The sequence below is a fragment of the Dermochelys coriacea genome, chromosome 5 (assembly GCF_009764565.3).
Source record: "Dermochelys coriacea isolate rDerCor1 chromosome 5, rDerCor1.pri.v4, whole genome shotgun sequence".
NCBI classification, from domain to species: domain Eukaryota; kingdom Metazoa; phylum Chordata; order Testudines; family Dermochelyidae; genus Dermochelys; species Dermochelys coriacea.
The window spans coordinates 29,551,488-29,568,967 of NC_050072.1; the positions used below are offsets into that span (position 1 = coordinate 29,551,488).

General features: G+C 40.5%; 1 protein-coding gene across 1 annotated transcript in view; it reads right to left on the reverse strand.

Annotated features, from left to right (window-relative positions):
• Positions 1–12,966: 12,966 nt before the first annotated feature.
• Positions 12,967–17,480, reverse strand: part of PLCXD3 (phosphatidylinositol specific phospholipase C X domain containing 3) — a 146,690-nt gene continuing 142,176 nt past the window's right edge. The window contains exon 3 of the mRNA XM_038403716.2: positions 12,967–15,924. Within this exon, the coding sequence (XP_038259644.1) occupies positions 15,768–15,924 (157 nt within the window). The 3' untranslated portion in view covers positions 12,967–15,767. The remainder of the gene's footprint in view (positions 15,925–17,480) is intronic.

Here is a 17,480-nt window from a genome sequence, read left to right on the forward strand (position 1 = left end):
ATATAGTTAGTATTCACTGTTCCTTTCCAGGCCTAATTTACCCTGAGATTGTTTGAATCAATGATGCAGTATAAATTACTGTGTCTTATAATGCATAGCAAAATACATTTTAAGTCATAAAAAGACTGAATTGAGTAGCACACTGTCAAAGAGCAAGCCCCATAACCTTTACCCATGGCAGGCAATGGAAACAGTCACATGGAACCTTACATGAGTAGTTAGACAACAGAAAATAAATAAAATAAAACTATGGGTTAAAAAATCTAAGTGGATTTAGCACTGCATGTGTTTGGTTTTTTAGTGCAGGTTTTTTATAGCTTGCTAAGATTAACAATTTAAAATTTTCATCTCAATTGAAATATGAAGCTGTGGAAAGTATTACAAGCCCAAGCTTGATTGATTGAAGAAATGAAGTAAATTCTATCACCAGCAATCTACTGGGCTGCAGAGTCATTGTCTGGCTTTTGGGGGCAGTTTCTCATGTTTTGGTACTTGAGCTGTTCAATAAAAGAAAGTTCCAGAGACAGGCCCAAACCAACATCCTGCCTCCAAACCCTTCTGAGATTTGGGGGTCTATAAAATCCACTGATTTCTAGAATTTTCTTTTCCTACATGATTTGCATGTGAAAGGGATCTGGGTTTGAAAATGAAGTGACTGTTGGGAAGAGACTTCTCCATGAGCAAGTTATTCCATAATTGTCCATTGCAAAATTTCTTGCACTTCCCTCTGAATCATTTCTTTCTGACCACTGTCCCAAATAGGATATTGGACTCGATGGATTATTGGTCTGATCCAGTCTGGCAAGTCCTAAGTCTCTAAGAACTGGCACAGGGATAAGAAGGAATGGGCATCATTTTTATTGGCAGGCTCTTGCCAGATGAATCATAAGATAGTACTGGTGCCAATTTCAGAAAAGCTCACTGGACTGTGCTTTTGGCTAGAAGAGGTAGAAGGCCTCTCTTATAAGAATGAGACTAGAGGCAGGCCTGAGCTGCAAAATTCAAACATCCTAGAGTTCAGATCCAGTGTTTTGCTTCAACAGAGCACTGGTAATAGCAACATGAGGGCCCAATATGGAGTTGGTGTAAACAGTGTAGCTCCAGTAACTAAAATGGAACTACATTTATTTAAACTAGCCATGAATGTGGCCCAGAATACCTTGAATTTGGATAGATCCCAAATCCGAATCACCGGGAAGTTTGCTAGTTTCCAAAAGGGTTACAGCTGTTTTCTAATCTTCAGAAAATATTTAAAAATGCAATACTAAAAAAGTATGCAGTCTGTCACCCCCTAAGCAGTAGGATTACTGCAAACTCCACATGGGTAGCTTGCAGATGATGTTCAATGGAAAGTGAGCCTTAGCTCCATTTAGATATTTAGCTCCATTTAGCTGCAGTATTAAGGCGTCAGTGTATTTTATAAAACCTTGCTAATAGCCTGGCAGTTTTAGGAGCTATGGATGTTATTCATACAGAACAGCCGACTACACTTCCAAATGAAAAACAATGGGGGGGGGGCGGGGTCCAAAGATGCTCCTCATCTGGGGTGCCATTTGGTCTGGTACTGCCCTGTCTGAAAATTGCTATACAAGGTGAAAAGCAGTGGAGACCCAGTTATCCATTTGGAAGGTCAGTGTATGTAGGGTGTGACTATGTGCAGTAATTTGAAGAATGACAGTGAGTGGAGTAATAGTTTTGGGCTCCTGCTCCTCCTCTTCTCAGCTAATGGCTTCCCGGCCTGTGTAGAATCATAAAACTTAGACATAGAACAAAGACCTATGAATTCACTTAGCCTATCCCCCTGCCAATGCTGGGTGATTTTACTATCATCATTATGTTAGTGCCAAGAGGCCTCAATCAGGATGGGCGCTGCACATTGAATTACTTCCTACTACAATGGTGCACAGAGCTCTTTTTGGCAGTGCATGGACCAAGAGAATAGACTGAGGGATGGTGGGGAGATAGAGGTTAGACAGTCCCTGAGAGAATCTCCAATTAAAAGTTATCCACAGATTTAGAGTTGGAGAGTCTCAGACCTAGGATAAATTTTCTTAGCTCCTTTGTACAGCAGGCATTTCCCCCCTGCCTCCCAACATAGCAGCTGCACATAGCATATTTTCAATAAAGTCATAAAGCAGAGGACACATCCCCATCTGTGGTCATAGATCCTCATTTAGATTTTGCTTTAGCAAAGTTCTTGTTTTTAAATATGTCTGAAAGTGTTTATAAGTAGAATAGAAATGGATATAAATTTGAAGAGACATTATGCCTAATAATGCAAGGTCCAATGTCTACATTTCAACTGCAGCAACAATGTATGGGCTTCTTCTTTGTTTTGTCCTATTTCCTTATTAAAACCTCCGAATCCAGATCACTTTTCTTCTATCTGTAAGTAAAAATAAAATACTGTATGTTTTTGAAACTTTAATATTTTGGTATCTGAATAAGAGAATTTACCTGAAATTTCATAAATTTCTCCCATGTAATTTTATATAATATCATTTGTATCTGCCAGTCAAAAATCCATTCTTCCACTGGGATTAATAAATTCAGACTCTACAGGGCCAACTCTGTGGCGTATTGAAACCTGTATTACAATTGTAAACTGTCTCTTTAAATCTTCAGCGGTTTTCCTGCTTGCAGGCTAGGGAACTCTATAGAGAAGTGTGCAATCTGGGTCTAAGCAGCAAAGAGCCAGCCTAGAGCTAGGTGGAGTGAGCAGTGCCTCTTTGCTTTAGGGAGCAGCCTGTTTTCTCTCTCTCTCAGTTCTTGTATGTTAAGGTGTGGATTTTTAAACACTAAAGTAGTGTTATGCTGCAACATTCAAGAAAGAGTATTTTACATTTTTATTTAACTTCTGCATTTATATGTCATGAATATAAAAATCTTCAACCGATGTAAACTGGCATAGCTCCATTGACGTAATTGAAGCTACACTGATTTAAAGCAGCCGAGAGCCTGAGCAACAGTTGGTTGGAACGATTGGCTTGGACACTTATCTTCCATTCCATAGTTCTTATTTGTCTCTTTTCCACAGTTCTCCAGAAGGGCAGCAGAATAGCCTGAAGGCTACTATACATGCAGTCAGAGCTGTGGTCCAAGCACATTCTGGGGACCAGCAACTCTTAATCCTGGTCATGCTACTGAATTAAAGGCAGAACTGCATCCGACAACATTCTGTCTGTAGCCTAAGGGGCAAGTCAATTATGCTCCCGTTCATTGTGCGGTGTGAAGGGGAGAACAAAAAGAGTAAAATGGAGCTGAAGGTGTGTTAAGGGGAGGTAGTGATGGTGAGATGGGATGTCTGGGGGATGCTCTTTCTTTCCTAGGACTCCACAGAGGCCTCTCTACACCAACTATGTGCAACTGGGGCTGAGAAGCTCTAAGACATATTTTGTACTAGCATTTTATTTAGAACTGGTAAAACCTGAGCCGTCAGTGAGAATCTGCCTTAATAAATGCTTAAAGCCAGCATAACTGTTGTTTGGCTGGCTGTACTTTGCTACATCTGGTTTGATGAGCTAAAGATCTGGCTAAGCAATGCTGAAGCTCTCTCTATAGCAGAGGTGGGCAAACTATGGCCCACGGGCCACATCCGGTCCACAGGACCATCTTGCCCGGCCCTTGAGCTCCTGGCTGGCGGGGCTAGCTCCCAGCCCCTCCCCTGCTGTCCCCCCTCCCCCGCAGCCTCACCTCGCTGCACCACCAGCACTCTGGTCCACCGCTCATGCTGGGCAGCACGGCTCCCAGACATGCTGCTCTGAGCAGCATGGTAAGAGGTCAGGGAGCAGGGTGGGGGAGTTGGATAAGGGGCAGGGAGCCCCGGGAGGCAGTCAGGGGACAGGGAGCAGGGTGTGGTTGGATGGGGCAGAGGTTCTGGGGTGGGGGCGTCAGGGGACAGGGAGCAGGGGGGCTTGGATAGGCATGGGAGTCTTGGGGGACCAGTCAGGGGGCAGGGATGTGGATAGGGGTCAGGGCAGTCAGGGACAGGAAATTGGGGGTGGCGGTTGGATAGTGAGGGGGTCCTGGGAGGTGGTTAGGGGTAGGGATCTCGGAAGCGGGCAGCTAGGGGGCAAGGAGTGGGAGGGTTGGATGGGTGGGGGGTTGTGAGGGGGGCAGTCAGGGGGCAGGAAGTGGGAGGGGGCAGATAAGGGGCACAGCCTTCCCTACCCAGCCCTTCATACAGTTTTGGAACTCCGATGTGGCCGTGGGTCAAAAAGTTTGCCCATCCCTGCTCTACAGTATCATCATCATCCATGAGCTATTTTTTCTTTGGTACAAGATAGGACAGGAAAGGGGGCTTATTCTCAAAACAAATCTACCTTACTGGAGCGAAGACCTTGTATGTCAAATGTAAGAACCATAAGAAGGTGAACTGCTACCCAGAGGCATTTAATTTTTCACATGGTGCTTGTTACAAATGTAGGACTTGCAGCAACAATGGTAGTCTTGATGTACCTTGATGGTATCTGTGCATTTTTTCTTGTTTTGTTTTTTTGGGGCATGCCAGCACTATACCTGGAGTCCCTGCCCCTTTCTGGTGTGCCAAGACAAGACTCTCTCTTCAGTCAGCTCCCTGTTTAAGACTAGCTTCTTCCATCTTAGCTTTAGGGTGAATCAATGACTATATTTCTTCAAAAACTGCACTATCAGATTATGCACACGCCTAAACTGAGTAACTGATTTGTCTAACTGCCAGCCTCATACATTTCCTCATCCTTTCACCCCTATGCATAGTGATTTAAATAGATTGTGTGGGTAGCCAAAATCTTTGGGGGAAAAAGAGGCCACAGCCCCTTATTTATTCTACAATGTGCTTAGCACTCATCTGGGTGCTATTACTATATTCTAAGAACAGACTGAGATGAACTCAGATTGGGTGGGAAGTGGTTAAAAGGGGGTGACAGAGTTAGGTGAGTTGTATGACAAGGTCATTAATAGGACTGGAATTAGCTACTTGGAAGAATATGGTAATTGACTAGAATTTTGCCCTCAAGTAGTTAAACATACAGGTAGCTCTCCAACAAAATGGGATGCTACACAATGGTTATCTTCAATTCTAAGTCAGCACTGAGTTTTTACCCTACATATTTTATATCTTAAATGATTCACCCATATTTTTGATCCTATTAAAATTTGTCTTTTCTTCTAGCATTTTTCCCCCTAGTGACTGAGAGGACATTGTTTTCATTTTGTTCTGGGTTTTGCGTACTGGATTGTGTAGCACCAGAAAGGGCAAATTCTGATTTCATTTATATTCGTGTAAATCTAGAGTAGCTCCACCAAAGTTTGGCTTTACTCCATTTTAACATTAGAATTTGTCAGAGTCTAGAAAATAGTCCTTTTCTCCGAGATAAAAAGTTTACTTTATCTATGAGATGATTCAGGCTCATGTCAGGATAATCCTTCTAGATTTCAACTCAGGGATATGAGTTTATTTTATCTTTGTTCTGTGTAACCAGAAAAGTAAAGCCAGAGCAGCTCAACCACTGGGATGGAAGTATGATTATAATAATTCTCTTTTGTGTTCTAAAGCAGCATTTTCTCCTACCACTTCCTGGGCATTGTACCTGGGTATTGTACAACTGACAGACTGTGAAATGTACAGCAATAGAACAGACATCCAGTTCTCTTGTGTTTGACTGCAAATATGTAGTTTCTTTTTTAAGCTTTCTAGAAGGCATGGAAAGGTGATTCTGCTTGGCTATTAATATACATAATGGGAAGTGATTTGATCAGAACAATGGCTTCAATAACAAATACTAAGATTTCTTGACTGCATACACAATGTGGGAAAGAGGAAATGGAATATATTTTGCTGGAGTGCACTAATTAAAACTGTGCCCATTGTCCAATACAAGCCACATATGTCATTTAAAGCCGCCTTGATTTGAATCTGAACTGTTTGTGACTGAACAATGCAGTACTTACTGCCTGACAGAAACAGGGTCATTTTAAATGTGCACTTCTTCTTCACGGAGCAGAGAGCAGACTGTCATTTGCAGCACCTTCAGGAGAAACCCTTCTGGTGGGGACAAAGGGCCTCTCTTGTTCTGAAGTTCCCCTCTTTCTTTTGACCTCTCCACCTCAGTTTTTTTCCCACACCCCATCTTTCTCAAGTCATTCTCACCAAAGTTTCACTGAGCCCTCTTCCCTTTCAGTGGCATCCTGGGAAGTTCATTCTGGTCTCACTTGAAGTCTGGCTACCTCCTTTCTCTTGCTCTCAAAAACTTCTGCTCAACTGCTCCCTCTCTCCAGACTGGCTTCCCCCAGCTTCCTTGCTGGGCCAGCCAGCTCTTGATACCAAAAACCAGAAGAGTGGACTAGAAGCTGAGTGGTTAGCTAGGAGGCTGGTAACTGAGATTCCACCATTGCCCACTGCTCAGCACACTCACTCCCACAGCTTTCCCCCAAACGCTGTGACTAGAAGTCTGGCCCCACTGAAGTCAATGGGCCTTTTGCATGGCATCAGAATCTTACGTTGTGCCTCTGTTGGAAAAGAGAGAGCAAAGGCAGAGGACTGTACTGAGTGTTTGACACCAGCCTCATCCCCCTGCAAAGATTCTCCCCCCTAAAATGTCCACTTGCTGTGGGGAAAAAAATAAAAAAATTAAAAAGCCTGAGACTGCAGCTGGAATGCTGAGGAGCAGGAAACTAGACAGAAAACTAGAGGTCTTGTTTATCTGCCTGGATTCGTATACTGAGCTGCTCACCACAGTCATGTTATTTCTATAACAGCCATTTCTGGTTGATGTCTGAGACTAGAGAGGAGTTGCGTTGTAACTGAGGTGTCCGATCTAGCTCAAAAAATCCAGGAAAAACATCCTGTTTTATCCTTTTCCCCCCAGCTATTTTGTCTAGTGACCTAATACATTACCTTCTGGAATTTCTAAATCTGCCTGAGGACTACCTCCTCTGATATTAGGCTGACAATAATATAGGTATTTTTAAAGATTTCTCTGACAGCAGAGCTCTCTCATGCCACCAGACTAATATATTATTCTTGAACAGAGACATACACATTTCCCACATTAAGGTAGCTGTTGCCACAGCAGGTCCAAGCTGGCCTGGCCTGATGTTCCTTTTACTAGAGTAGCCAAGAAAAAAACTGCTCCTTTCTGTAATTAGGAAAATAATCCAATAGTTCATTCCTTATCTATAGTGAAGACATAGCATAGGAATACTGACTCTGGGAGTTAGGGTCTCTCACTCAGCCTTTGAGAAATTCCAACAAACAGAGAGTCTGACAGCTACTAATCCACTGCTTCTAGACTCCTAACAATGAACCATCTGCACCTACAGCCACTCTCATTCCCTCACTAGTTTCTGGAGGGAGAGCAAACACCTGCTCAGAGATTTAACCCTTTTGTCCTGGCAATACAGGTTTGCAGAATCTTTCTTATTGGTGAGCATGAGGCAAATAGGAAAGCCCACAGCATGTGGTTGAGACTGCAAGATTGGCCACTAACACATCTGTTTGCCCCTAAGACTGTGATTTTGAGTGAGTGAGAGACAAGCAGCACAGACCATCACCATGGCATTGCTTACAGTCACTTCTTAGAGCAGAATGGCACTTCCAAGGTATAGTCCCTTCCATTTCTCCCAAATTATAAACTTGTTCAAACAGTGCAGTTGTACAGTCTGCTGAACGAGAGCCATATTCTGGCCTCTTGTATACCCAGTGCACCACCCTGATATAACTCAAAGCAGGATCCTGCATGCTTACTTTCAAACCACCAAATTTCAAGCTAAATTCTCTCCTCCACTCTGCATGGCAGATAGATCCCTTCTAAGTTGCTCTCCCTTGACAAAGGTGAGCTCCATATGAACATCAGTGAGAATTCCATGCACATAGGGAGTAAAGACAAAACAACAAGAAATTCTCTGTACAGATGGGAGAGGAAAACATAGCTTCTTGTTACATTCCATCACTGTGGAGCCTGTGAGACCATTTGTTCTCTCATTTACAGTGGTGCTACTCCATTTAATGCATTGGAGATGCACAGAATAACTCACAAGAGAATTTGGCCTAAGATGTGTATCTTTCCCCACAGGCTGCTGCAGTGTGGCTTTGACAAGAGGCTCCCACTTCCTTTTTGGAGATGCAGCCTTTTGCTGTGCTGATGGTTTGCCAGGCAATGCACAATGGGGCAGAGAGCAGTGCAGAGCCCCAAGTTGGAGGATGGGGGGCTCTAGTGGCTCCCCCTGCTCCCAGTGCTTTTACTCAGGAGGTGCAATGAATTCCAGCAACCCACCTTCTCCATATTGGTGTAAATGAGGGAGGACAAGTCTCATCCGCTCTTGGGAGCCAGAATTCATTCTAATCCATTTCACAGAAGTGTCCTGAAGAAGGTTCCATTGTATAATGTCTTTGGTCAGTTCTTTTTGGAAGTTCTTTGTTGCATCTAGACATAGAACTTGTGAAATGCAATGAAACCACAGCATAAGAGTATGGGTACCAGGGCTTTATTAGACATTTCACTGAATACAAAGAAACTGGGTTTTACGCTTTTTACATTAAATACACATTCTTGTCATAAAAAAATCACATTTGCTATACAGAACTATAGGCAATTAATTTTTTTTCACAACATTTATTAAAGTACTATTGACTAGATCCTAAAAAGAGAAGGTACAGCCCTGTGAACCGCTGGTGCACAATGCACAAGGAGCTATATGTCACCAGTGTGACACACCCACATCTCACAAAATGAAATATCATTCCAATGCATTAAAATGCAATGCAATCATTCGGAATAGTAAGGCTTCTAGAAAGAGAATTTTAATAGTGTTAGAGTATGGCAATATTGTCAGAATAACTACCTTGCACGCTTCTAAAACTACTCATCACCGAGGCAGTCAATAACCCAACACCTGCCATGGATTTATCTTCAAGTACATTTCCCCCCAATTTTTATAATGACACTTAAAACTAGTGCATTCTGCTTTATGTATCCCAGCTTCCCAGGTGGTGTAACACTAATCAAAACAGATTTGTTAATGTAAATACAAGTCACAGAATCTAGATGTCTTTGCAGATCCAACTGATCTTGGTGGGACTCTGCATGTGTGAAAAAAGTTTGCCCATGTGGCTCCAACTGCAGGATTGAGGCCTATGGGCTCTAGTCCATCTCGCTGCTAGCACAGGATTACTCCCACAGATACATTTACTAGTTAGTTATTCATTCGAGTTTTAAATGTGGAGTTACAAAGTTTAAGGCTAAATTATCTCCAACCAAGGAAGGGTGTACCTAACAGGTCAAGCATATGGGTATGCATGGGGACTGGGTGGTGGAGGTGCGGGAAACCTGCCTGTGACAGGAGACATTAGGTCTCTCTCTGCCTTCTCCTAGCCCTGTGTCCCTTCACAGAAGTTCTTGACCAAAGCTGGAAGTTGTGCATTGAAACCAGCAACCTGTATCCAGCATGGATGTGGGTTTGTTCACCTCTGCTAGTGATGTTGGGAGGGAGCTGAGGTTGAGAGTAGGCTAAGGCATATTAGTGCACATTGAAGGTAGGGAGGGATGATGGACAGAGGGTAGAGAGACTGCAGAAGGGTGCTGAAATTAGATAACCAGCACTTCTGCTCAATGCTTAATTTGTAATGAAAGAGGTGCCAGGACTCAAGCAATGATTTACTTTCATAACTGATGTGGCAAGCCTAGAGATGCTAAGGCTCAGCCCTGGCACAAATTAAATACTGCAGGTGCTTCTTCCCCAACCAGCAGGGTGGATTCTCACTGGCTTTCACCTCAGCACCCCAAACCTATTATCTGCTACTTAAGCAGGTTTGACTCTGAAGCTGTCCCCCCCCCCCCACCATATGATATCATCTGACTGAGCAGGCCAGCATGCAGCTGTCTGGCAGGGCAGATTTGGAGTTGGACCTGTCTTGTGTCACATATTGGGTGTTGAGGACACAATCACCCTTAACATCAAGTAGAGGTGCTGCACGCAGAAACAGGAAGGGGGAACTGTATTTGATTGGTGAGACATGGTTGGCTGATTCATCATATTTCTGTGTAGTGGAAAGTACTGACGCTCCCCTTCTTTCTTAGAGCATAAAGTCTTTCAACTCTGGCCTGTTGGACCTTACATCCCTTTTTTTTAGTGCTACTCTGAAACCTGTCATTAGTGAAAGCTGTACACTCAAGACAGCAGAATGCTGTCAGTGGGCAGGACTGGCCTGAGTACCTCCTTGTCCCTAACCCTCCCTCTTCAACAGGTGGAATGAACCTGGATCCTGGGGCAGGTTTCGAACTGTGAACTCACAGTCATATTCCACCAGAGGACATTTTCAGTATTATCCAGCACCCAGGTATTTCCCCACCCACAGCTGAAGTACCTTGGAAAATTTTGCCCTTAGTGTCATAGCTACACTAAAATACAGTGCAAATTACATGCTCTCCATTAGATGTGCCCAATTCCCATTGACATAAATAGGAGTTGTGAGAGTGTGTATCTGAGGGAATGATCTGGCTGATATATCACACTAGGTCTTGATATTTGTGTACAGTTAATTTGATCATAAAAATGTGCTAATCCTTATCAGTTTTTAAATGAGCTCCAAGTAAGTTCAAGTTTAACTCCCTCTAAAAAGTAAAACAACCCAGTCCTGGAAAAAGCATTCAACCACCACACAACCTGTTTTGAAATCTGAATTCATATCTACAGGGCTTAACAAAATAATGCAACTACATTAAGGCAGGTACCATGACTGCCCTTTTCCTTTAGGATAAGTTATTTCTCACATTTTGAACACAACCCCCACCCCCCCCACACACATACACACATGTAACCAGTACCTATAAAACAGTAGCACAGTAATAAACAAATAAATAATCATAGAGAAAAATCACTGAACTCCAAGAAACTGGTCATCAATACATTTCACATACTCTACAGCATATTTTAGCCTTGTCAGTGGGTAAACGAACAATTCAGAACAATGTTGACAACTGTATATAACACAGAAGCTACCAGTGAAATATGGCAAACACATCATATAAACTACTAACTTTTGCTTCACTGAAAATGGATTAGCTGTCTAAAATGGTGTTAGCTGAACTCTTGAAATCCGCATATAACCCATTCAGATGGCACTGCTCATCGCTCCATGCATTGTATTCAGAATTAAAATCATTAGAGATACGTTCTCGGTAGACTTCTCTTTTTTGATATTTCTCAGCTAGTCTTTGGAATTTTTTATTTCCTTTCATACCATATACCACACCCTGGTCAATTTCTGCTCTTGATTAAACCAGTGTAAATCTGCTGTAACTCCTCTGAAGCCAATAGAGTTGTTCTGACAGCAGGATTTGACTCTGCATTCAGGAGGTACACACGCATATTGTACATACTTTTACAGAAATGAACACTATGATAATTTTAATGGAAGAATGTATGTGTAAATTACAGCTATAAAAATACTGGGGCAAATTCTGCCTGCAGTTACACCAGTTGTAATATCATTGATTTCATTACTACTGATACTTCAGTTGGCTTCCATGAGGGTTCACTGGTGAAAACTGAGCAGAATTTGGACCCTTTGGGCTGATTCTGATCCCACATACACTGGTGTAAGTCAGAAATAACTTCACTGAAGCCAATGAATATACTGGTGTGAAATAAGTGGGCCAAATTTTCACAAGGTGTAAATCAAGATAGGATTTGATTGGCGCGGTGCTGATTTACACCGGCTGAGCATCTGACCCATTGCCTTTAAGCTCTTTAATGTATGTGGTGCTCTGTTGTGATTGGTAAATTTTTGCAGATCTGACTGAAAGAAAACATTAAGTAGCCATGTCATAGCATCCAAAAGATTCATATTACTTGACATGTACACACTAGACTATAGATTTGAGTGGTTAAATGTGTACCAGAGGAGAAAAAAGACAATGCGATGGCAGTCGACAAATTAACATTATTAGCTTCAAAAGACAGTGAAGGATGCAAAATGCAACAGATGGAAAAATTATGATGCCCAGTATCTTAGGTGGGGTTTTTGCTCTAAGTAGATTACAGTCATTATTTCCCATATAGGATTCCATGTGGTATGTGTACAGAAAAACCAAAGCAGGTATGTCAAACGCAATAGGAACGCAGTAGGATCCAATTCTGGATTCAAAGATCTTAAGTAGACACATTTAATGTTCAAGTCAATTTTGCCTACATACAGATGGCAAGATTGGGCTCTAAGGGCTTGTTTACACATAAAAATTAATGCAGAATAAGTGAAGGTGAAAATTTAAAGCAGATTAACTATTCCTGATTAATTCCATGGATAGTCGCTCTTATTCTGGAATAAGAGTGCTGTATGGATTAAGCTAATGTGGAATAAGACGCTCACGCTGGAATATAAGCATCCACACATGGAGTTAATAGGGAATAGCTATTCTGAAATAACTCCCTATGTAGACAAGCCCCCAAAGGGTCCAGTTGTATTGCACACTTCCCTTCTGGTTCGTTTGGTTTTTTGGCAAGCATCCCACAAGAACAACAATGGAAACTTTCCCTGTTAGGATGGCAGGATTAAGATGTTTGTCCATCACAGACTAGTGAACTGCACGTTACTCTATTCCCTCCCTGACAACAATTAAAGCTAGTTTGTTTATCCACAGCCCTTGCCATTAAATTCTGTTCTTCTCCATTGGGAACGAGATTAACAGCTGAATGAAAATGTCATTTAGCTGACAAAGTTTTTTTGTGCATTTAGCTAACAGTATAAAGATCCCTTCCCTCCCCCAGCCTAATGGAGAAACTACATAATTTGTTTATTTACCCTATCTTTGCAGAGGACTTTTTTTTGCTTTGCTTTTATTTTCCAGCACCCAAACAACAAATAGGACACAACTGATGCTAAGCAAACATTTTAACAATGTCAATAAGCTCAAGATACAACATAGTTATATTTATATATACTTTTTTCTTAAATACATCGAAACACCTGTTTTCAGTACATATTTATATAAATGAAACCCTTGTGGCATTTTATGTGTTCTTGACTCAGGGTTTCCAAGAGGAAATCAACATTGTGCCTCTCAGTTGTTTATAATAGAAACCCAATCACAAAATAAAAGCAAATTAGTCTTTTTTCTTTGCTCACCCGAAAGATGTTTGCAATGCTCAGATTTTTTATTTTTTTAAATATTTTTATGCAGTTAAAATGCTTTGGCCACATTTAAATAACTGAAAAATGACAAAAAGAAAAGGAGTACTTGTGGCACCTTAGAGACTAACAAATTTATTAGAGCATAAGCTTTCATGAGCTACAGCTCACTTCACTGGATGCATTCGATGAAGTGAGCTGTAGCTCACGAAAGTTTATGCACAAATAAATTTGTTAGTCTCTAAGGTGCCACAAGTACTCCTTTTCTTTTTGCGAATACAGACTAACACAGCTGAAAAATGACAGAAGACATTGAAAAAAAAGCAATCTGGCTCACTGAAATAATTAAGAAAATAACTTCTTAAACCATATCTCCAATAAGTAAGGAAACAAGTTGTAAATTTATATCACCAGACGCCCTGTTCAAAGGAAAGGCACTGCCTTGAGAACTGTGCAAAATGTGGCAGTTTGTTTGCATGGGATTCAGCAAAACTTACTTTTACATTTCAACTCATGTAGTTCTCATCTATTGAATTTTCCTTTGAGAGAATCTGGAAACTACTTTCACCAGAACCTACTGAGTTTTGTCTGTCTTTGTGTGAAAACCATAGTTTTCTCCATCTCCTATGGGAAGAGACAGCGTCTGTGAACCTCAGTAAATGTTTTGGTCAAGTTTTGGTTTAGTAAAGAAACCAAATTGGCCTGGTTTTGCGGTCCCATTGTGATTGGTTCTCATAGCCCTAACTGACACACAGGAATGGTTAATGAAGAAGAAGTTGTAAATTTACTTTCTACATTCTTTAACCTGTATATATACCTATAGCTAAAAATGAGGGCACAGTTGTGTGTGTGTATGTCTCTGTATTATGTACATAGAGACAATATATATATGTGCCTTTAATGCACACATACATCCATAGACACACACTGGCACATCATCTAAATATAAAATACTAGTGAATATACCTTTTATTCCACTACTTTGGAAATGAAAAAATATCCATTCCTGGTGACGCCATTTTCATTTTCGTAACCTCAGAATGTTGCATTTGCAGTTTCTATTCCTCATGTTTTATCACTTAATGGAAATTAGTAAGGGCCAAATAAAACCATCCTAAGGCCTTTCTCAAGCAACTTCCATTGATATCAAAGGGACTTCAACTGAATAAGGATGCCACCTTAACCCTCACCCTTTCAAATTTAAACTATGATATTTCAATAAGCAATTTCTCATTGTACTACTTTGGAGTCCGTATGATTTGTAGAAATTTTACTAAATGCTCTGTTTTCCTCCATTGTCTGCATGCACATCAGTATATATGATTAACTCCATTAATATCCAATTGTGAGTTGTTGAAACCATACAATGACTCTGCTCTCATTTTATTTTATACCTCACCAACTTTTTCACCTATTAGAGTGATATATGTTTCATTAAGAGTAGGGGGACTGGAGGGTCTGCTGTTGTAATAGCAGCTATTCTAAACCTCTTGTCATGATTTATTATTTCACATGAATGAAAGGACCATAGATTAATGTTATTTGCTACTCACTGAATTGTTCCACTATTTAGTAAAGCAATTTTTCACTGTTGAATTGGCACCAATTTTTTCATCAGCAGAAAACTGTTGTTCTGTTTATAGAACTTAAAGAGAAATTGATACTGCAACTTAATACTAAACAAGTCAACGTTTCGTCTATATAGATTTATTCCTGCAGAAAGTAAATTTCTATAGATGAGGTCAAATCCTGCTCATTTTACTCAGATGAGTAATTCTACTGAATTAGGGCCTAGTCCAAAGCTGATGAATGGAAAGCCTCCCATTGACTTCAATGGGCTTTGCATCAAATCTGTAAATGGGACTTCTCACAGGAGGGATTTTTAAAAGTGCTCAGCATTGCCGTAACTCTGCTCCTACTGAAGTCCATGGTAAAACTCCCACTGGCTTTGATGGGATTCGAGTTAGGCCAATGCTGCATACTTTTTGACTTCAGCAAGTGCACAGCACTTCTGACAATCCTACCCCAGGTGAGCAACGTGATCAGGATTTGGCCTATATTCTGCACAGGCTACAGAATATGGTTTTCAATATTTGCTGTCTGCTGACAATACAAGAATTGCAAGCATGACTTTATACTGAATTTATTCCCCAAATGCCAATAAACTGATGACTGCCAATGAATGCAATCAGTTATGCCACCTAACAGATGAAGTGCATTGAATTGAAACATTAGGGTAATATAATGCCCTCAGTCTGAAGCAAAACATTCATGTCAGTGGGAATTCCCTGTGCAGACAGAGGGCATTATACGTCCCTCCAATCTGCATAAAGCAAATTGCTTGGCACTATTCATAACCTTAGAAGTAAAACACAAAAATTATATTTGGTACTTTGTGAAAAATGTGCAAGTGACTTTCTCTAGTTGACCACTAAAGAAATCCTGTTTTGCTCTTCAAATGAAAAACATGAGGGTTTATTAACGTAGAAAATTATTATAACCAATGAAAACATTTCCCTTTGCCCACCCACTACAGCCCTAAACACCTCAGAGATTCAGTGTTATAGGAAGATCTGTGTGTTACAAGATATTTTTTTCTAATACAATTGGGTTTTCCTTTTAAATCTACTCAATGAACAACAAATATATTGCAGTAGTATCAAGTAGTATCAGCTTCACCTTCATCCAGGATATAGTTGAGTTTTATGACAGTGCTGATAAAGTCACCAAGTTCTACAAAATCAGCAGTGATAATATTGATACCACTTTCTCCTGGTTTCTGAGTTCGGACCCAATGCATCATTGCAGGAAGAGCCCTGAGGAGGAAAAGGAAGAAGAATTATTTATAAAGAAGCAAGACAAGTATTTTGGGTGAAGTTTTATAAAACACTTAGCATTGACTTCACTTTGCTCCCCAGAGTAAAATGCCCATTGACTTCAATTAGGCCACGGCTTAGCACATTTGAAATTTCCACCCTTTCCTCCTTTAATTGCCTGTGTAGACTATGTCTTGATTATATTTCAGTTTCTTAAGGATTAATGCAAACATTTAATAAAAACAAGTCATGAATCCCACAGCAATTGGTTAGGAAAGAGAAATAACAGAGAAAACAAGTCATCGTTCATGCTAGTTGACACATCATAGAAAGCTTTGAGGAACATTCTGCTTACATAGTGGATGTTGTCTATTGTTCTCATACTTCATTCTTCATTGTTTCACTTCAGAGAAACAAAGGTCTTGTTTTTGTGAAGTTCCATTGCTCCTGATAGTTATTTCCCATCAAGATTTAGAGTTATATTAAATCTTAGTTTGGGACACCGGAACAATGTGCTGAATATCCCTTTCTTTACAAAACTATATATCACACATCCAATAGTCAAGTCATGGGTTATGTTCCATCATGAGTTTGTGTCTTTATGATTAGTTAGTGGAAGAAAATAAGACTTATGGTTGTTTTTGAGACAGGCTGGAGTTATTAGGTCAGGAACCCAGAAGTGGGATATTGGACTGCAGAATATATCTCTGTGCATCTCTTTATAGCCTAGAACTCTCTGTGATGCCATGAAGGCTATATTATGATCTCTAATAACCTATATATGGAGAAGATGTCTGATACTTGATGACTCTTTAATCCAGCAGATAAAAGCATAACAAGATCCAATGGCTGGAAGCTGAAGTTAGCAAAGTTCAAATGAAATAAACGTGCACATTTTTAACAATGAGGGTAATCAAACACTGTAGCAAATTACCAAATTGTCCAGTATTTGGAGTCTTAAAATCAAGATTAAATGTCTTTCTAAAAATATGCTCTAGTTCAACCACATATTACTGGGCTAAAAGGAGGAATTCACTGAGTAAAATCTATGCCCTATGTTATGCAGGAGCTCAGACTAGATGAATGTAATAGACCCCTCTGGCCTTAAAATCTACAAACCTCTGATTCCCTCCTGGATTGCACCTGAGGTAGTAATTTTCCCCTATGCAAAGCAAGTGTAAAATTCTGATCTGGTAGCAATACCAATCAGGCCTAATGTTTTGAATGTAAATTAATCTATTCCTGACCAATGGCCTAGGCAAAATAGTAAGATAGCATGCATAATGGGTGAAGGATACAGATTTTACTTATCAGTGACTTAACTACTTTAATTATAAAAGTATTCACTATTGACACAAAGGTTAACCTGGATCCTATAAAATATTACAAAGAGGAAAGCATAGTACTCCCAGGCCTTGGTTCAGATCAGAAAAGCACTTAAACACATGCAAAGTCCATCTCTATTCATGAAAGCATAAAATTTGATTTTATTGATTCCAATGGGACTTAAGCAGGTGCTTAGCATGTGTTCCAGTGCATTGCTGAATCCAGACTTA